Genomic DNA, 20421 nt, shown 5'->3' on the forward strand with positions numbered 1-20421 from the left:
GTTAACAAATTCAGATAAATTGAAATCATGTAACTTTTCTGATAATGCAATAAAAGTTAAAAAAAACAATGAATTCATGAAATTCTTAGGCAAATGGATGGGACTAGAAAATATCATACTGAGTGAGGTAACCCAGACACAAAAGAACACACATGATATGCATTCACTGATAAGTGGATATTAGCCCAAAAGCTGGAAATACCCAAGATACAATTCACAGACCATATGAAGCTCAAGAAGAAGGAAGACCAAAGTGTGGATACCTCTGTCCTTCTTAGAAGGGGAAACAAAATACACATGGGAGGAGATACAGAGACAAAGTGTGGAGCAGATACTAAAGGAAAGGCCATCCAGAGACGGCCCCACCTGGGGTTCCATCCCATTTACAGTCACCAAACCCCAGACACTATTGCGGATGCCAAGAAGTACTTGCTAACAGGAGCCTGATATAGCTGTCTCCTGAGAGGCTATGCCAGAGCCTGACAAATACAGAGGCGGATGCTCGCCGCCAACCATTGGACTGAGCACAGGGTCCCCAGTGGAGGAGTTAGAGAAAGGACTAAAGGAGCTGACGGGGTTTGCAACCCCATAGGAAGAAGAACAATATTAACCAGCCAGACCCTCTAGAGCTCCCAGAGACTAAACAACCAACCAAAGAGTATGCATGGAGCGACCCATGGCTTCAACCACATATGTAGGAGATTATGGCCTTGTTGGGCATCAATGGGAGGAGAGGCCCTTGGTCCTGTGAAGGCTGGATGCCCCAGTGTAGGGGAATGTCAGGGTGGGGAGGTGGGAGTGCTTGGGTAGGTGGGGGAGCATCCTCATAGAAGCAGGAAAAGGGGGATGGGATAGAAGGTTTCCAGAGAGCAAATCGGGAAAGGGGATAACATTTGAAATGTAAATAAAGAAAATATACAATAAAAGGAAAGAAAAAAATTAAAAAAGAAAAAAAGAAATTCCCTGATTGGAAAAAATTACACATTTAAAATCATTTCCTTAAGAGGAAATGTGGTGAAGGAAATAGGTTTTGTGCAATATTCTTTAAAACACTTAAAAATCAAGACAAATAATGGAAGACCATCCTAGTGTGACATTCCTCACTGTCTATTCAGAGAACTTGAAGCACGGTCAGTCTAGACTGTTAGGGGACACCAGCCAGTGTTTTCACGTTCAACAAAAGCTAATCAAGAAAAATACTTTTTATCCCTTCCACAAACCCTGTTGACTTTTTTTTTAATTCTCAGAATTCTCTCAATTTTTCCAACATAAAAACTACTTAAATTGCCAGCACACCTTATTCCACACAGCTTTTCCAGTAGATCCCCTCAGACGCCCAGAAAGACCATCCTTCTTCACTCTCTCACAAGGCAAGCTTCCTGGGCCGTCATCTCTTCTCCTCAGCCACTTCTCAATACTAGGCTGACTGCTCAGTGCAGTTGGCTCAGACATGGCTCTTACTAAAAACAGCTCAACTACATTCAAATGATAAACATCAATCATCCACACGTCACAAGAACATAGTAAATCAATTAAATACAGATCCATCCTGTAGGTCTTAGTAAAGTGTTTCCATCACAGGATAAGACGGAGGGAAGGAAAAGAATAATCTAGGTTAAAATTCAAAGTAAACTTTAGCATATAGCCATAAAATATTAAAGTTTTTCAAGGGTAACTATACATGAGCTACAGAAAATAAAACAAAATGAATAAAATTAATAGACTGGTAAAAACAGACGAGAATGAGTCAGAAACGTTTATATGACAACGGACTAAGAAACAGTAACACTGTGGTCAACATAGCTACTGAAGATCTCATGCATAACCTTGAATACCCATTATGTTGCCCGGCTGGCCTGGAACTCTCTGAAGACCAGGTCAGCATCAAACTTACAGAGAGCCACATGCTTCTGTCTGACTGGTGCTGACATTAAAGGTATGCACCACCACTGGCCATGAGAGTATTTACAAAAAAAGAAGAAAGTCAAGGAACACTTCATTTTACTTTAAAATAGTTGATAGAATTAATCTTTAATACATGTTTTCTCCAAATACCTACTTGACTACATTGCTTTCTACAAGATCCTTCTGAAGATGTTATAAAAAGTGTTCAGTTTTTAGGAAATTATATTACTTTCTAAAAGACAGGGGCTTGTGGTAGCTAGCACTGAAGTCACAGCAATGCCTGTTCCAGCCTCCCAAGCCCTGGGTCACAGCCGCAAAGGCAGCACAAGCAGCTTCTAATGACATCACTCCTGGGCAGCATCCTCTGCTCCCAGTTCTCAGGTGCTGACTTTATATTCTTTATTTCTCTTTCCTTTAATTTCTAATTTTAATTACATATTATATTCTTACAGAAACAAGATAATTTCTCTTCTAATACTAATTTTTCTCTCTGTCTTATTTCTGAATACTTCCTTGTGGGGGACTAGATTACCTCCATGTTTGAGGTTCTGAATTGTTTGATTTCTGATTTCTGTTTTATGAACACAAATCACATTCACAAAAGAGTTCATTACTTTGTCCATGTCAAAAGCCATCTAAATAGACATATTCACATCCAGATGTTGATAGTAATTATTTTCACATACATTTTTTAATTTTTCAGTTTTAAAAATGAAAAACACTAAAATTGTAAGCTAACCGTAGTCTTAGCAGTTTTCATGTAATTAGGAAACCAAATTGGAAGATATACGTAGAAGAAGCCTAGTTTTTGAGTCACTGGACCTCAGTTTTTAACAAAAATGGTTTAATTCGTTAAAAAAAAAATTGGTTCTCATTATAACTCATAAATTGTTTATTATGTTTCTCTGATATTTTAACTCAAATGTTCCATTTCCAATAAGATATCTTTCTTAGTTATTTTTCTTAGTGCTGTGACGAAGTACCTGGCAACACCTGAGGACAGGGGATTTATTCAGGCTAAGTTTTAAAGGGACCTAGACCATTATGGTTGGGAAGGGAGGCCCACAGTCTGGAAGCAGTGAGAGGCATGCTAGCAGCCAGGGTAGAATGGTGCTGTCCACATTCAGGTTGGGTCTTCTCTCCTCAGTTAAACCTCTCTGGAAAAGGCCATCACAGCATGCCCAAAGGCACATTTCCTAGGTGACACTAAATCCAGTCAAGTTGACAATGAAGATTAACCATCACAGCAGTACCTTCCAAGAATGTAAAGGAGGCGTATTATTAGAAAATCTGTTGATAAAATGAACTATCCTTACAGAACAGGGACACTGGAAGATTAAAATTTATAGATTTAAAGACTTAGAAAACATTCAGTGAGAGCGGAATTATGATTGGCATTCCAGGGAGACAGAAATGCATAAAAACTCAACAGCGTGTACAACAACAGCAGCATCACACAGAACTACGGAAGAGTAGCATTTTCTCACTGAAGTAACAAATACAACAGAGGATCCTTAAAATAATTATTCACTACACAAGAATCACAGTTTGAATGCATGATGTGGGGAGCAGGATGATTATCCATAGACAATTCAATGTCCAGCTTGGAAGACAAAATCAACTACAAGATTATTAGAAATAAATTTTATTTCTTGTTTAAAACAACACTGGAGGGGGCTGGAGAGATAGCTCAGCAGTTAAGACCACTGACTGCTTTTCCAAAGGTCCTGAGTTCAAGCCTCAGCAACTACATGGTGGCTCACAACCATCTGTAATGGGATCTGATCTGTAATGGGATCCGATGCCCTCTTCTGATGTCTGAAGACAGCTATAGTGTACTCATATACATAAAATAAATAAATCTTTAAAAAAAAAAAGAGGCAAAGACAGGTGGATCTTTGAGTTCAAAGCCAGCCTGTTCTACATAATGAGTTCCAGGACAGTCAGGACCATGTAGAGAAACCTTGTAACCTTGTCTCAAAAAACAAACCAAAACAACAACAACAAAAAACCAAAACCAACCAAACAAACAAAAAAGACAATACTCGAGTTCGTATGAAAACTTTAAACTCATGGCATAGGAACATTCTGAAGAGTTCTTTGGATCATATCTAAACTTAGAGATGAAGCCAGGCCCAGAGGATAGCCCTGTAGTTCAGATCTCTGAGCCTGGTTCTAGGACTAGTCTGGGCAGCATGGCAAGTCCCCACCTGTATTATTTCACCTCTCTATCTATTACTGTGATAAAACAACTCTGGAGAGGAAAGGGTTTATTTCAGCTTGCACTTAATAGTTCACTATTAAGGGAAGCCAGGGTGGGTGCTCAAGGGAAGAACATGGAGGTAGATACTAAAGTAGAGAGCATGGGGAAATGCTGCTTACTGGCTTGTTCCCCATGGCTTGCTGAGCTTGCTATCTTATAGAACCCAGGACTACCTGTTCAGAGCTGAACTACCCACAGTGGACTGGGTCCTCCCCATCAATCATTAATCAGGAAAATACTCCAGGCCAATCTGATGGAGGAAGTCCTACTATGAGGGTCCCTCCTCCCAGGTGTCTCCAGTTATGTAAAGTTGACAAGAACTAACCAGGACACCATTTCTAACAAATGAAACAGCTAACTGTATTGGCACAGAAACAATTATCCAAAATAAGTACAAGTAGATAGAAATAAGTCAAAGCAAATATATTTAACAAGGTAAGAAAGGATGGAGAGATGAATTTAATACTACATGTTAAAGTATTTCTATGCTCAGAATCCATATGAAAGTCAGGTGGGCTTGGTGGGCTTCCTGTCATCCCAGATTCCATGAGACAGAGATCCCTAGGACAAGCTTGCTAGCCAAAGTAGCTACAACAGCAAGCTCCAGATTCAGGAAGAGACTCTGCCTCAGGATATAAGGTAGAGACTGAGTAAGAAGGTCTTTTGACATCATTCTTAGACCTCCATCTGCATACACACACACACACACACACACACACACACACACACACACACACACTACACACACATACTTACTCATACACAAAAACACAGCCTCAAAAACAGTAAATGACTTAGAATTCATTACTGTTTTGTTAAGAAAACTAGAAATTTGGATTATCTCTATGTCACGTTTGTGGGCATGCACACACATGAGTTCACAGATCTACCAGATGAGTTCAACCTTGGGACTGCTGTCAAAAGATGTCTCATAATGTTAAGTGTGGAATAAAAGTGAGCTCAGATGACATTAGAGTCTTATGAACATGTTATTAGATAACTTGCTATGTTATTTATTATGTTAAGCTATTTTCAGAGGATTGGAAGAATAAAATGCGAGGCACAAAGTCAGAGAAATGGCTGAAATAAATCGATTATTGATTATAGAGAATTTCTGTAGTCTTAGGATGATGTATGGCATGTGGCAAACAAGAGATGACAAAACACAGTAACATACTGGCCATTTAAAATGTCTATTGAAAGAGCAAACACAAAATATGAATTGAATTGAAAAAAATAAGTATCAAGTAGGTTTTAAAAATATTTGTAATGGGCCAGGCAGTGATGGTGCACACCTTTAATCCCAGCACTTGGGAGGCAGAGGCAGGACGATTTCTGAGTTCAAGGCCAGCCTGGTCTACAGAGTGAGTTCCAGGACAGCCAGAGCTATACAGAAAAACCCTGTCCTAAAAAACCAAAAAATAAGAAATAAAATAAAAAAATTATAATGTATGAAAGATATTAAAAACTAAGAAGAAAAAGATAAAGATTCCATAGCTGGAGTGAGGATAAGGAAGGGGCTGGAGGGGAGGAAATTAGCAGAGGAGTTGATTACTTCCTTTTTATAAAATGTAAGAACAAAAATGTAAAAGCAAACAAAAGAGATAAATATTCTAGTAGAGTGATCAGAGAATTCACAAAATAAGCAAGAATAGATCAATGAGTTTACACAGGATCTACACATTTGCATTAAAAACATGAACAAGAATAGAATGCTCATAGCAATATTCTAAGTAATAGCCCAAAACAAGAAGATATGAGAGATGAGTGAGGGAATGCCATATCCCTGAATGTCTTTGTCCAAAGATCCATCAATGACCTAGCCTGAACTCCAGGAGGATTTCTGGTGGCTACACAAAAGTTAACATTCCTTAGGAATTTGTGAAGCTTGTTCCTCTCTACCAAAAGGAGCCGCTTCCTTTACCTCTGGCCTCATAGAAGGGACCTATGCAGCTGTGGTGTCTATCAGCACATCATCTGGCCTCCTCCATGCTCCCCCAATAGCACAAGCACCAGCTACACATTTCAGAGCCTGTGCTAGCATCCTAGCCCTTCTTACCTCTAGCTCACAGGTTTCCTCCTTATGGCTACTCATTTGCCTTATAACCATGATATTTTTGCTATAATTTCTCTATACTTCTGCTTTAAAAAGTGAATGAATAAATATGAATGAATGATGCCTAGCTACCAGGTTAAGGGTTAAGAATTGAACTGATATTTATACCTGCTTATAGAGAGAAAAATCTATTTTCTTCCATGGAGTAGTAATACTGGGTGTACCAACCACTCCAGGGCAGGCCTTATGCTCAGAAATAGTTGACCCAACATATACAGGCCTCCATAGTGTTTTTTGTTTTTGTGTTTGTTTGTTTGTTTGTTTGTTTTGGTGTCTATGCTTTTATTTGGTTACAGTTTGGGGGGTTTCATTTTGTTTCTTTTGGGGAGTTTTGTCATTGTATTGGACTTTTCTTTGTTGAAAAAGAACATAAGGTTGAGTAGGTAGTTAGGAAAAGGATCTAGAAGGACTTGGGGAAGTGGAAGAATAATATCAAAATATACTTAAAACTAGAATTGCTTTAAATGATTAAACATAAAAATATGCTATAAGTCTCTAAACACTTAGCCTATCAGCTAGCTCAATCACAGATGCTACAAGTACATGTGCTGTTTTGTGGGATCTAAAACTACCATGGGCGTAAAATGAAGGCTGCCTTTCCTGCTAGATGTAGCATTTGTCACTTGATGATGACCAGTGTTGCTTATCAAAGACCTTTCTGCTAAATGAAAACATAAATTTCATGTACTGGTTTGCGATGATATATGTTTTAAATAAATACTGGAAAGGAAAAAAGGCACTTTTTGAGAAAAACTGGTTAAAGAATTAAGAACTGCAATAGCATCTGTTAGCAAAAGTCTGAAGACATTCGAGATGAAAAAAAAAACAGAACCTGGAAGAATCTTCAGAAGATTAATGTTGAGTGAAAAAAAAAATCTCCAAAGGTCATGTACTATACAATTCCATTTATGTAACACTCTGTCAGAAAGTACATGTGGTCACAAAAGGACACAGGAAGGACCAGTAGATAAGGGCACCAACCAGCCACCAAGCTTGACTGGTTCAATCCCTAGGACCCACAGGTACAAGGAGAGAACTGACTCCAGCAATTTTTAAAAGTAAAACAGTAGGTGCACACGTCCTAGCTGTGTCTTGCCTGCATTAACACTAGGATGGTATGTATCAGATAAGGGTATACTTTCGGAAGATAAGACCACTGGGGTGAAGAGGACAAGGCACAAGAATCTCTCTGTAGTATTTCTTATATTTAAATTTGGGTCCATGATTTCCTTAAAATTTAAAGTTTAATTTATAAATACTGGCTCTGTTTTAACTTTGAGGGTTGCCACTATACAAAAATTAACTTCTAGCCAGGTACACTAAGAGTCTTTGGGAATTTTCTTACAGTGTATTTGGGAATTTTCTTTTTATCCCCTGCCTGTCACTTTTCTCCCCTCCTGCCACAGAAGATGAGCATAACCATAGGTGGGCTCCAACTCCCTGCCGTGATAGCACACCTAGGCTGGGCTCATCTCTGCTGTGTTTGGTATGTCCAAATCACCTCCTGGGGGCTGGAGAGACAGAAGCACATTTTGCTTTTCCAGAGGACCTGGTTTTAATTCCAAGCACCTACAAGGTGGCACACAGCTATCTGCAACTTCAGTTTCAGGGAATCTGATACCCTCTTCTGACCTGAGGAGATGTGCCACACAGATATACATGCAGGGAAAAGGCTCATATACATTAAATAAAATAAATCTTTAAAAACTAAGTATCTTACTATTCCTATATGTACCCTCAACTTCTTAGACCTAGTATCAATTCCACTGACTTTTAGTTCTGAAGTGATTAACTGCATATTACAAATAACATTTGTCTTGTCTTCCCGAGACACTCAGAAAACATGCCCCCAACAACTGTAGGTCTCCACTTCTGTTTGTTCATTTGTAACAGGGGTTTGCTAACTTTCTCTGTAAAGGGTCAGATAGTAAATACACGTTGAGGGGTACACAACCCTGTCATAACTACAGCTTGAAAGCAGGCATAGATGTTATGGAAACAAGTGGGCTTGGCTGCATTCCAATGGAATTATATTTACAAAACCAGGAGGCAAGTTATAGTTAGCCGACTCTTGCTTTATATAATCAGCCTTGGCATCTGAAGTCAAGGACATGCAATGACTTGAAATGGGGAAATACCTATCTAAACTGGGCTGTTGAAAGCATTAACAAACAGCCAACTAGCACAAATTTGAATTCAGTACCTCATGGGTCCTGTGAGGGACCTAGTGAGGACTCCCTGGCATGGACAGTCTACTCAGAGCAAGTGCTGGGTCTCAGGAGAGGTCACAGGGAAGGGAAGATGTTGATCATGAATTTTCATGATCTGCTGTACCACATGGCAAGCACAGTTGACAACAATGTATTACATCTTTCTAACTTGCTAAAATATAAATGTCCTCCCTATAGAAAAAAATAAATTGTTGAAATGACAGACATGTTAATTAACTTATTCAATTCACACTGTTCTCTATAAACATACAGAAGAGAATTAAAATAAATGTCCAAAGTTTCAAAAAAACAAAACTCTTGTAACACATGAAAAATTCACTAGGGCCTGAAATCATAATCTTTTCACCTCTTAGAATTGCCTTCCTTTGGGTAACAATTATTTCTTCCGAAAGGAAAGAGTAAACACAGATCAACATCTTTATGTCTTTAAGAAGTTCTGAATGCAGGCCTGCGAAGAGAAAATGGCCTCAGGTAGACATTAGGCAACGTTTGTTCAGCAATGGCTTAATTGCGAGGAGCAGCCTTGAATGACCTAAGATCCTCAATTGCCTAACACTGCCATAACTAAGTTCCATCATGACAAGTTTACACTTAGTGCGCAGGATGACTATGGTTCTGAATGTTAGAACTAGCAGACGGCACTGCTCGGCCTGTGTCTGAGACACACTGACTGCGTACATGCTTCCTAACTTACTATTGACATCTCCATAACCGTCTACTTGGACTTGGGAAACTTAGACCTCACTAAATAGGGAAAGCTCATCTTAGAGAACTTATGTTCAACAATACAGATTCAAATGAACCTGAGGCAAAAAGAATGCGAAGCCAGAGGAGCCTCAAAATAAAAAGAAATTTCAACTCCCCAATTGTCTTCCTATTAATAGCTGAATTAACTAAAGATTTTAAAATTTTAATTAGATTTACTCATTTTCTGTGTGTTTTGCCTGCCTGCATGTCTATATACCACATGCATGCTTGACTCCTGCACAGGTCAGAAGACCCTTAATCCTCTGGAACTGGAGTTATCAGTAGGTGCTAGGAATGGAACCTGGGCCCTCTGTAAAAACATCCAAGTACTCTTAAGCAGCAAGCCATGTCTCCAGCCCTTAACTGTTTGGTTGGTTGGTTGTGTGTCTGCTTTCATTTGGACACTGAGCAGATGAGCAGCACAGGTGGGCAGGAATCTCAGGCTTCACTCCAGGAGCACGTGCTAAGGTTTTATAGAACGAATGATCTTATTTTTGTGCATATGCTTCTGTCTGTGTGCATGCCTATGCCAGATCCCATGGGTTAAGAGTGGCCATGGGCCACCTGATGTGGGTGCTGCAACCTGTCCTTCCCCACTGTGCTGTCTGTCCTGCCCCATGTACTGTTTTTGTTCATTGTTGCTACTGCTTTAAAAATACCAAAAGGGGAACAAAAGGAAATAAGATTTATTTTGATTCAAAATGCATGGTTGACTCTTTCTTCTTCCTTAAGTACTAGCACTACAGGTGCTGTCTCCACCCCCAGAAATACACCCCACATTCTATTACAAACATAAACACAAGGTTGACAGAACAGCTCTAACACCACATTATAATCATTACATCTAGCCACGTATTCCTTCCTATTTACATCAATTCATTTTAACTTTTCATGTGGAATGGTAAAGGAAAAACATATTCTTACAGTCCTCTACAAAATGTCACAAATATTATATCTTTATTTCTAGGCAATAAAGTCCTCTCTCTCAAAACAGCCTATTTTACAAGCATTTGAAAGGCACCTGCCTTTGGTATTAATACCACCAAATCAGAACACAGTAGCCTTATATTTGAAGAGAAAGTTAATTACAAAAACCATTACCTCTCTAAATCCTTCTGCATCCACATTAATAAACTAGCTTCACGTGGGGTGGGGCACTCCCGGGTGCAATGCTTGCTTTCCTCAGCACTCACTTGCTCCTCTCCCAGGTTCTATTTGTTTATGATGAAAAGCTCTTGTTTGGAATGGCTCCCTGCTAAGTGCTCTGGCGACTGTTCAGTCTCACAGAGGTGAAAGGTGAATAGCTACTCTCTAGCACAGTTCAGGGAAAGCTGCCTTTGCTGTTTGTAGGTGTCCTGCTGCTTAACAGTTTTTAATAAATCAGACTATTATGTCTTTAATTTTATTAAAACACTTGATGGAATGACTTATACTATCAATGGACATTTCGTCTTAAAACTGACAATTGTGAATATACACAGAGTTCTCAAGAAAGATATGAGAAATAAACCTTACAGTTTAGATATGTTTAAACTTGGAAAAAGGCCAAGAGACACAGAAAGATGGCTGGAGAACTGCTCTCCAACAAGAAAAAACTTGGAATTGTACACAAACATTTGTTTTAACACAGACACTTGCCTGCTAGCACAACGTCAGCCTGTGACCTCAGACCCTGTGTATGGGATCACAGCAAAGAGAGCAACGCATCCTCATCACCCACCTGAGTGCACCCCAGTGACTTCGGGCTAACTCTAATTGCCAGGAGGCTCCTTTCTTCTTCCTCCAATTAAAAATGCCCGAACATGGCCTTAATTCTGTAGTACATTTTCAGAGAGTATGAAAATAATGAATAGCTAAAGCAGAAGACTTAATACAGCTCTAGCACCTCTCTTCCTTCCTTCCTTCCTTCCTTCCTTCCTTCCTTCCTTCCTTCCTTCCTTCCTTCTCTCCTTTCTTCCTTCCTCCCTACCTCCTTCCTCCCTCCCTCAACTTCTTTCCTTTCTTAAGACATTTGAGCAGTTTTATCTCCCCTAGATTAAATTTCTCAGTAGCAGATTAAACAAAAGGATGCTTCCAGTTTAGGCTATCTCATTCAGTTTCTACTAACATATATTTCTCTTTCACAATGCCCTGTGCAGCTACTACTGAAAGAGAAACTAGCAAATTTGCTGTAACTGAAAGCACTGAGAATGGAAACATCAGTCAGCATTCCCCAAGGGACATGTTACATGACTAAGCATCTGTCAGCTTTCCCCAAGAGAAACATCTCACGTGACCAAACAGAAAAGTCTGAATGTAATCCTGATGACAGCAACAAGAATCACCCATCACAGAACACCCAATTTAAAACAACACTGAGGAAAAATTCACAATCTTACAAGACAGTCTCCTAGGCCAGAGGTTGAGAAAATACAAATAATTGCATTAAAGTCAGAGGCCAAAACCATAGTGAGGCTACAACACAGAACACGTTCAAAGTTCTTATTCATGTGGGGCTTTTTGAGCTCTTTAGACAAGAGATTAACTCATCAATTTTCACTAGAAACAGGAAAAACAAAATAGGAATTAAAACAAAGAGCAAAGCCCTATGTTCAAGCACATATGACTTTAACCCCAATATTTTTAGGATATGCTCATGCATGAAGACTGCTACATTTAAGATGAGGAAAGACTCTCTTGAAATATGCTAACACCATTCAGATAAAAAGGCAAGATTCAATTACAGATAATAGCACTTGCAATATATTAACATTTCCTGGTTTCCAAAAATACGATTTTTGTAAAGGCCTCACTGCTGTGTAAAGTTCAAAGTACCACCTTATATAGAGATAAAAGTAATTATGGAGCACAAATGTCTGCATAACAGTATACCTCCTCAAGTCTTGACCAATCTTAACTCCCCCCTCTTTTGGGACAGTTGAACATCTATCATCAGCCTATTCTTATATTAGTGACAATCCACAGTTATTTTGGAAGGTAGTATCTAAAACTTATACAAGCAGTTTCAGTAAGTGGTCTTTAGGAAAGAGTAAAGAGCTGTAGAAACCAGCCCAAGATCACTTGTTATTCATCTTATCTGCTGAGCTTCATCTGAGCCTGAGTTTATTACTTCATGACATAATACTCCCTTTACAAAGTTGTTCTGATTTAAAATAAGACAATATATATGAAAGTCCTTGAAAGTATTGTACAGTACTATAGCAAGTACATTCTTAGTGAAATGAAAACTAAAATCAATTCCATCACGAAATCCTTCCTTTTTGTAAACAGAATTCAAAATTCTATTATAAAATATTATATATACATAATATAGTAAGTATACATATACAACTGAAAGAGAAATGGTTTTTATTAGACCCTAGTATATACTACTCATCTTAAGAAACAAAACTGGTGTATTTGGGTAGCCAGGTCACCTGCAGATACTACATTTCTTTTCATTCCAGAACATCCTTTCATACTAACCATTTACCTGATTTTAACACTAGTTTTCACAGCATCTGTGTGTGTCCCTAATCTTTCTATCTAGATTTTCATCTTCCTTCCATCCTCCTGTATGAATAGAAGTTCTCTCCAACTGCTACAATGTTTCTCAGAGCCATATTTGACATTTTTATCAAATCTGTCAAATAATCCCTACAGATGATAGAACATTTATATGTACATAAAGTAGGAAAATGAGTTACAGTGAAGTTAGCACCTGCCACATTGTGTGCAATGTGGAAGGAAAGCAAGCCAACACCTGCCTCAGAGCCTCGGAGCACATGCACAGTTAGTTCACATTCAGTTTAGATAAAAGAATTTGTTTAGCCAGGCAGTGGTGGCACTCACCTTTAATCCCAGCACTTGGGAGGCAGAGGCAGAGGCAGGCAGATTTCTGAGTTCGAGGACAGTCTAGTCTACAAAGTGAGTTCCAGGATAGCCAGGGCTACGCAGAGAAACCCTGTCTGGAAAAACCAAAAAAAAAAAAAAAAAAAAGGTATTTGTTTAGAGCTAGGAACAAAATTCATTAACATTTTCACATTCACTTTTTTACAGAGGTAGTTTTAACTATCATCTTAAAGGGTAGAGTGTATTGCAGATGATGAAATGGCCCCAGGTAATATCCAATAGTTCCTTAAAAGGAAAACAGATTAAATAAAAACTAATAAAATTTATTTTCTTTTAAAGAGAAAAGTTGTCAGGACACAGTCATATTATGGAGGAGTCTCATGAAAGATGGCTCTTTAAATGTGTACTCTGACAGGTGGAAATTCAGAGGCATCATTCACCTGAGCAAGTGGTGGAAGAGCCTCCTGGCATACTTGCTGACCGGCTCTCTATATTCCAAAATAGTTGTATCCAGAAGTGGTCTTGCTGGAGCATAGAAGGTCCCAAGGCTTGCCTCAAGCTGTGCTGTGGAATTCAAACAGAGCAGCACTAAGAAAAGAGACACTCCTTCCTTACAGCAGAATCCTCGAGTCTGCAGTCAGTCAGGTTCTGCAAACTTGGATCAAATAAGAGCTTGCTGAAGAAAAGATGAAATTAAAAAATGGCAGCTGGTACAAAAACAAACCTGTGTATAAACTTTCACAGAGACAAAGCTGACAATGACTCTGAGCAACAACAAGCTGTCACAACCGAAGAAAATCCATAATGAACCAATCTCTCACCATCAATGGATAATTAAAACAGTGACTCAGCAAAGTAGCACAGTTTCAACTAGTATTTCCAGTAAAATCAATTTGCAGTATGCTCAACATTAAATGTTCTCTTTAGCAGAAAGGGAAAACTAACTGCCTGAATAGGGAAATAAAATCAACACAGTAGAAATGTTTTCTTAAAGTATCAGTAAGGGCCAGCAGGTCAAGACACTCGCTGCCAAGCCTGATGACCTGAGTTCTATTCCCAGGACCCATATGGTAGAAGACAGAATCGACTCCCACAAGTTGTCCTCTGACCCCCACATATTCACTATGGCCTATACTCAACACACACACACACATGTAAACAAGGTCCTGTGCTTTGTTCTTTCATGAAAGCAAACATCCTGGGATAGGAGAAGAATGGAGAGAGGCTGTTGATAAAGGGGGAGGCCAGGAGATAAGACATTAGGAGACAAGGTGCGTTCTGTCTACTTCATAGTTTTACCAAGATATGCCAGTGGGGCTGTGCTTCCTTCTGCCCAGAAATACCTGGCAGTGATTTACCATATGGTGAGAACATGAGTATGTATGAATGTACTGCAGTTCACAGCTAGATTCCTCTAATATTTATGCTTTCAACACTGGGCTGAATAAACAATCCATTATTTAGTGAAACTCCTTTAGTTGTAGGCCTATTTAGATTTGTAAGTATTAAACACCTTGTCAGAATAATTGCTGCAGGCTTTAGTAATTTCTTTTTTATTTTTCAATCTCAAATCTAGATAGTAAAATAGGATGCATTTTGGAGGCATTTTCTTTCAAAGCAGCAGTCAATTTAGATTAAAATTGAATATAGCGCTGTTATTGTGAAAACAAGGCCGATTCTCCCACCATTGCTTGTTTTCCTGACAGCATGTTTTGTACATCTGAAATGTTCAAGCCTACATGGAGCACTCAGACCTCCCAGCACAGCTCCGGATTCATTAGGCTGCCCAGCTTGATGTTGAAGGCAGAAATGAAGATCTCAAAGACAGACCCAACATGGCTAGAAATAACAGCACACTAGGTTTCACTAATAAAAGGACAACGAATTACCATGTCAAATTTGTTAGATTCAGATAAAATAAATCTCAACAGGGAATTTTGAGCACTTTAGAAATGTGTTTTGTAGTTACCTGACAAAAATGCACATATCTGCTTAGCATAGACACATTTGGATAACCCAGGATATATATAGATTTTTGTTTTAATAGCCCAAAAGCTTTTTATTTCCCTATCTCCCAATATGATTCTTTGGGAAGAACAATCCTTTATAGGGCAGGAATCTGACAATGCCCATTTGTATATTGCTTTATAATCTTTCTTACAAGCTTGCAATTTAATATCATAAATTCATGAAGGAGCTAAGAGCTCAGTGTCCTGAGTGAAAGTCATTATTTTAACTCCCCATATTTCTTCTTTAACTGTACACTGTGGACTTGTTCCATAGAGCACATAGCACTACAGACTGTCTTTGGAGACCCTGGTCTTTAGTTTTTGTTGTTACTTTTAAGTACATACTTAATCTTGAGAAGTCTATCAATATTAAGAAATAAGTACATGAGATAACTCTGTAGGCCAAAGTATAGTAATTTTTTCTATTGCCTAAACTCTTAGCGTTATACTTTCTATTCCGAAAATACCACAGTGGGCCATGTACTGTGGTAGGCACTTTCTTTATGTACAAACACTGACATTTCCATAGATGAGTTTGGACTACTTCCAAAAAGTTCACTTAATTCTTAAACACATATTAGAAAGGAATTCTGGGAGTCAGGCCAAGGTCCATAATACAAACTTCCTAGAGATTCATGAGCTTACTGGCCAACTACAAAATTTTATCCAAAAACTTATTATTTATTTTGGAAATGTAATAAAAATGAAGAAAGTCTATTAAAACCCAGTGAAAATACTAAGAGAAAATATTCTCCAGTAATAGACTTGTCCTGATTTTCTTACCCTGTATTATTTAGGAATACCTTCTAGTCATAATTTCCTAACATTAGTAGCAAAACCAGATATGAAGTAAATGTATAAATCCCAGCTGTTTTGGTATATTTCACATCATATAAAAGAATAACATCTTGGATTAGTAAGGAAAGATAAGACAATCCAAGCAGGCAGAGGAAGGGGCAACTCAAGAGAACAACTCCAAGGCATGATAACCAGGGGGTGGGGGGAGCCTAGGCTACAGACCATCCTGGTGCACAAACACAAAGCGGATGATGAGAGCTGCTGTCTGACTGACAGAGGACTTAGGTGTGAGGGAAATACTGCTGTTTACTGTGAGAGAGGAATAAGACCTTGGCTTGGTGCCCTTTGTCTGCAGACAGGGAATAAATGAAACTTCTGATCAAAGCTTGAAATCTGAGCTTGACTCAATTTTGGAACAACGATACTGTGAGCTTCAACACAAGCCCAGGCAGAAAAGGTGTGTTGACAAATCCCATACAGAAAGTGGTACCATTTGGGAATAATGCTCTGATATCGTTTCAGTTTTAATACAGCATTCATACTTTCCTCAGTCTCCAATGACATAACCCGAAACATCCTAAAACTGACTCCACTGACGCGATGTATTCAGGTCTGACCTTCTCTCTCTGGAGTGAGCCTCTGCCTAAGAAGATGGTTCACGATGGCGCTCATGCTGACGAAGCACTGCGGGCCCAGGGTGTCCCAGTTCATGCTGCTCAGGATGTTGATCGCCTCACACACCTCATCGCAGTGAATGTACTGTAAGATGAGGTCTACCAGGCCCAGCTGTCCTCGTGTGAGGATCCCTGTCACAAAAGAAGTGAAATACAAAATCAAGAAACAAAAACAAGGGTACTCTTTACACAAAGGAAAAAAATATACTGGGACATCAGGGGTACATTGGTTTACCCTTTCAATAGAAAATAAATCCACTTCCAATCTTGACAGATCAGGAACATTTATTTTTTTATTTTATTTTATTATTATTATTATTATTATTATTATTATTATTATTTCTGCTTTTTTGGGGGGGTTGTTTTTGTTTTGTGTTTTTGCTATAGCAATTTCTATTAGATATTTTTTATTTACATTTCAAATGTTATCACCTTTCCTGGTTTCCTCTCAGAAAACCCCCTATCGCCTATCCCCTCCCCCTGCTTACCCACCTACCCACTCCCGCTTGATCAGGAACAGTAGAGGAAAAAAAAAAGGCTCAGTCAGTCATTTAGTTTTATTTATAAAAGACTGATGGCATTTGACACTAACAATTTTTACATGTTAAATGGCAAACACTGTGGCTTTTAAGCATCTTTCTGCTTTGTTTCCATTTTTTAATGGGGCAAGGAAGATGGCTGGCCCTGCTGGTGACAAGCTTGGTGACAAGCTTGGTGAGTAAGCATGAGGACCCAAGCTGAACCCCCCAGAAGCTGCAGAAAAAAGTTAGGCACAGCAGTGCATGCACAGAATCCCAGCCCTGCTGGTGACAAGCTTGGTGAGTAAGCATGAGGACCCAAGCTGAACCCCCCAGAAGCTGCAGGAAAAGCTAGGCACAGCAGTGCATACACAGAATCCCAGTGCAGAGGAAATGAGCCCAGGAGCATGAGAAGGGCTCGCTAGCCAGCTCGTCTAGGTGAAAAGGAGATTTTCAAGTTCAGAGAGAGACCAAAAGGATGAAAGGCAACTGAAAAAGACTCCAGAACTGGCCTCTGGCCCCAAATGCATCTGATCATAAACATGAATATGTAAGCATACATATACACAAGAGGAAAAAAGTTTAAATGCTCAATTTTTTTCTTCAGTAAGTATTTTATTGATTCTGGTAAGTCTATAAAAACTCAGTACAAATAATCATAAAGCTAAATGAGAAAAGACCTGTGAAATTATTTTATAAGCCATAAAATATTACAAAATATTACTGTAATTTCTTTTTATTACTGTCATCAGAATTTAACTGGGATATTTATAGGTTTCGTGGTTTTTAAAATATACTAGTTCATGAGAAAGATACTGAAATTCTTCATACTAACTCCAAGTTACATTAAAAAAAAAAAAGCCAACAGCCTTCTTGTGCTGTATCTAACAAGACTCAACTTGATAGGGAATCTGGGGAATCGCCCTAAGTCTATTAAGCAGTAAAACTTTACTATCCCTTTTGAGTTGGTAGAATCAACAGATGTAACTACCCTCAGCAGCCTGTGTCAAGCACTCCAAGTCCTCATCACAAATCAGGCAGCTCTTGACAGGAGGTGTCAGTACGCCGCAGCCTTGCTGAGACTAGCTGGAGTCTCTACTCAATTGGATCAGAAGCAGCAGGTCTTCTACTAGCAAGAGAAAGAAGTAAGCTGTTCTGAACAAAGCGGTGGATGATCACAGGCAAATAGTTCAAAAATAAAGAAATTATTTTTAATGGTGGTGGAAGAGACACAGGACATACAGAGAAACAAGAAATGAATGATAATAGGCTTTGCATCTGAAATTATGCAAACTAAAAAACAGGAAGACAGTTTTAAAGGGCTTAAGATAAAAATAAAAATAACCTAAAATTTTAAACTCTTATAATAGAGGATTCAAAATTCAAAGTCTTTAAATACATCTAATAATAGAGTTCTGAATAATGTAACAAGAATGGACAGAACTGAAAGGGTGGGGAGACCTAAACAGATGATTACAGCTGAGATTTCAGTGATCCTTCATGAGTCAAGAGGTTATATAAAAAGAAAATCTGGAAAAATATTTGAAAAACATTATCAGTGAAAACTTAACATCTAGATATATTTTCTTTCCTTCCTTTGTTTCTTTTCTCTTTCTGTGTGTGTGTCTGTCTGTCTATCTGTCTTCCTCTTCTCTATGACAGGTCATATAGAGTCCAGGCTAGCTTCAGGTTCTTCCTGTAGCAGTGGATGATCTTGAACTTCTGACCCTCTTTGGCTTCTACTTCTTCTGTGCTGGGGTTACAGGTACGCACAGCCATGCCCATCCTAAACAAATTTCATCGCTACCCAACATTTGCAAAGCATTTCACCCAACAACAGTGCATCACATATTCAGTTGACTACACATGGAACAGACACCAAGCCTAAGCATCTCAGAGTAATAAAACATTGCATTTCAAAAGTTCTAAATCATATGAGTAGATTAGATTCTCTAGCATCAAGGGAATTAGATATAAAATGCAGAGAGAAACCTCCAAATATTGAAAAAAATGTCACCAAGTGATATCATCACTTGAGAGTTAGCCATAAGGGATTGGAGCGATAGCTCAGTGGTAGAGTGCATACTGCTCTCTTGCAGAGGAACTAAATTCCATTTTTAGTACCTATGACACACAATTTACAACTATGTATGAACACCAGGGGATCAAATGCCTTCTTCAGGACTCTTTGAGTACCTACATTCACACATCCACACACACACACACACACACCCTCACACACTTAAAAATAAAACAGATCCTCAAAGTCTGATAGAAGTGGTTATTGATTTTCAAAAAATAAACAACATGACTAAATAAACAAAAAGAAAGAAAAGAAAATATATGGCACTAAATATAAAATGTTCAACTCCAAAAGCCACCAGGGAAATAAAATTAACAATACTATACATGTATTATAAAGGCTAAAATTAAAAAGACCATTGATGTCAAGTCTTATTGAAGATATTTATGTAGATTATACTTCAATAAACCTGATATTAAAACCATTACCTTTTTAAAGTGAAGGAAGAAAATGCTGTGCGGACTAAACGCTCATTCCAAGTGAACTTGGAGATGACAAGAGCCATGAGAGCTGGGGCATCCAATATAATCCCTACATTTCTTCTCTTTCCTTTTCAGAATTAATGGATCTCATTATTACATTTCCTTACATATATACTTACTGTACTTTGGTTGTCTTTGCAACTCATAGCCCTCCCATACCTCCAGCTGTAGTGGGTTGGGCTAATGCTGCTTGTATTCTAATGCTAATTTGAGTCGCCCCCCCCCCAGGTAGTTTACCCCAAAGGAGAGAGTCCTCAGGTAAGACATTGGGTGCCTCTGCCCCCAGTTGATTGTGATTGGTGAATAAAGATGCCAACAGCCAACAGCTGAGAAGAAAAGAAATAGGTGGGGTTGAATTTTGGTGGGCTTAGAGGAAGGAGCAGGGAAGAAGAGAAGAAGCTGCCATGGAATAGAAGAAGAATGGGCAGAAGAGGACAAAGGAGAGCAGCCGTGGGTTAGCAGAGCCATAAAAATGTGGCCATGTAGGCTGGCCAACTGGAGCTAAGAGCAGCCCAGATGAAAACAGTAAGTGATAACCTGGGTCAAGGATAGAAAGTGGATTCTAACAGCATGGAGGTTAGGCAGTTGCCCAGCTCCTGCGCTGCTTAAGGCATATTAAAATATAAAGGCTGTGTATATGTCTTTCATCTAGGAACATAACTGGTTTAAGGTGGGAAGAAACCCTACACTGAGATTTTTAAAATATATATTTCTACATCCAGCCTTGCTGATCCCCTTTCTCCTAAACTTCCCTTGTGCTTTCA

General features: G+C 38.8%; 1 protein-coding gene across 8 annotated transcripts in view; it reads right to left on the bottom strand.

Moving 5' to 3' along the window:
- The window catches only part of Wdpcp (WD repeat containing planar cell polarity effector), a 314567-nt gene that overhangs the window by 147723 nt on the left and 146423 nt on the right, over nt 1-20421 (bottom strand). For all 8 annotated transcript variants that reach the window (XM_031342541.1, XM_031342542.1, XM_031342540.1 and 5 more), the window contains 2 exons: nt 16518-16706; nt 13534-13657 (listed from right to left, as the gene is read on the bottom strand). In XM_031342541.1, coding sequence (XP_031198401.1) covers nt 13534-13657; nt 16518-16706 — 313 coding nt within the window. The remainder of the gene's footprint in view (nt 1-13533; nt 13658-16517; nt 16707-20421) is intronic.

Source organism: Mastomys coucha, unplaced genomic scaffold (genome assembly GCF_008632895.1).
Source record: "Mastomys coucha isolate ucsf_1 unplaced genomic scaffold, UCSF_Mcou_1 pScaffold22, whole genome shotgun sequence".
NCBI lineage: Eukaryota > Metazoa > Chordata > Mammalia > Rodentia > Muridae > Mastomys > Mastomys coucha.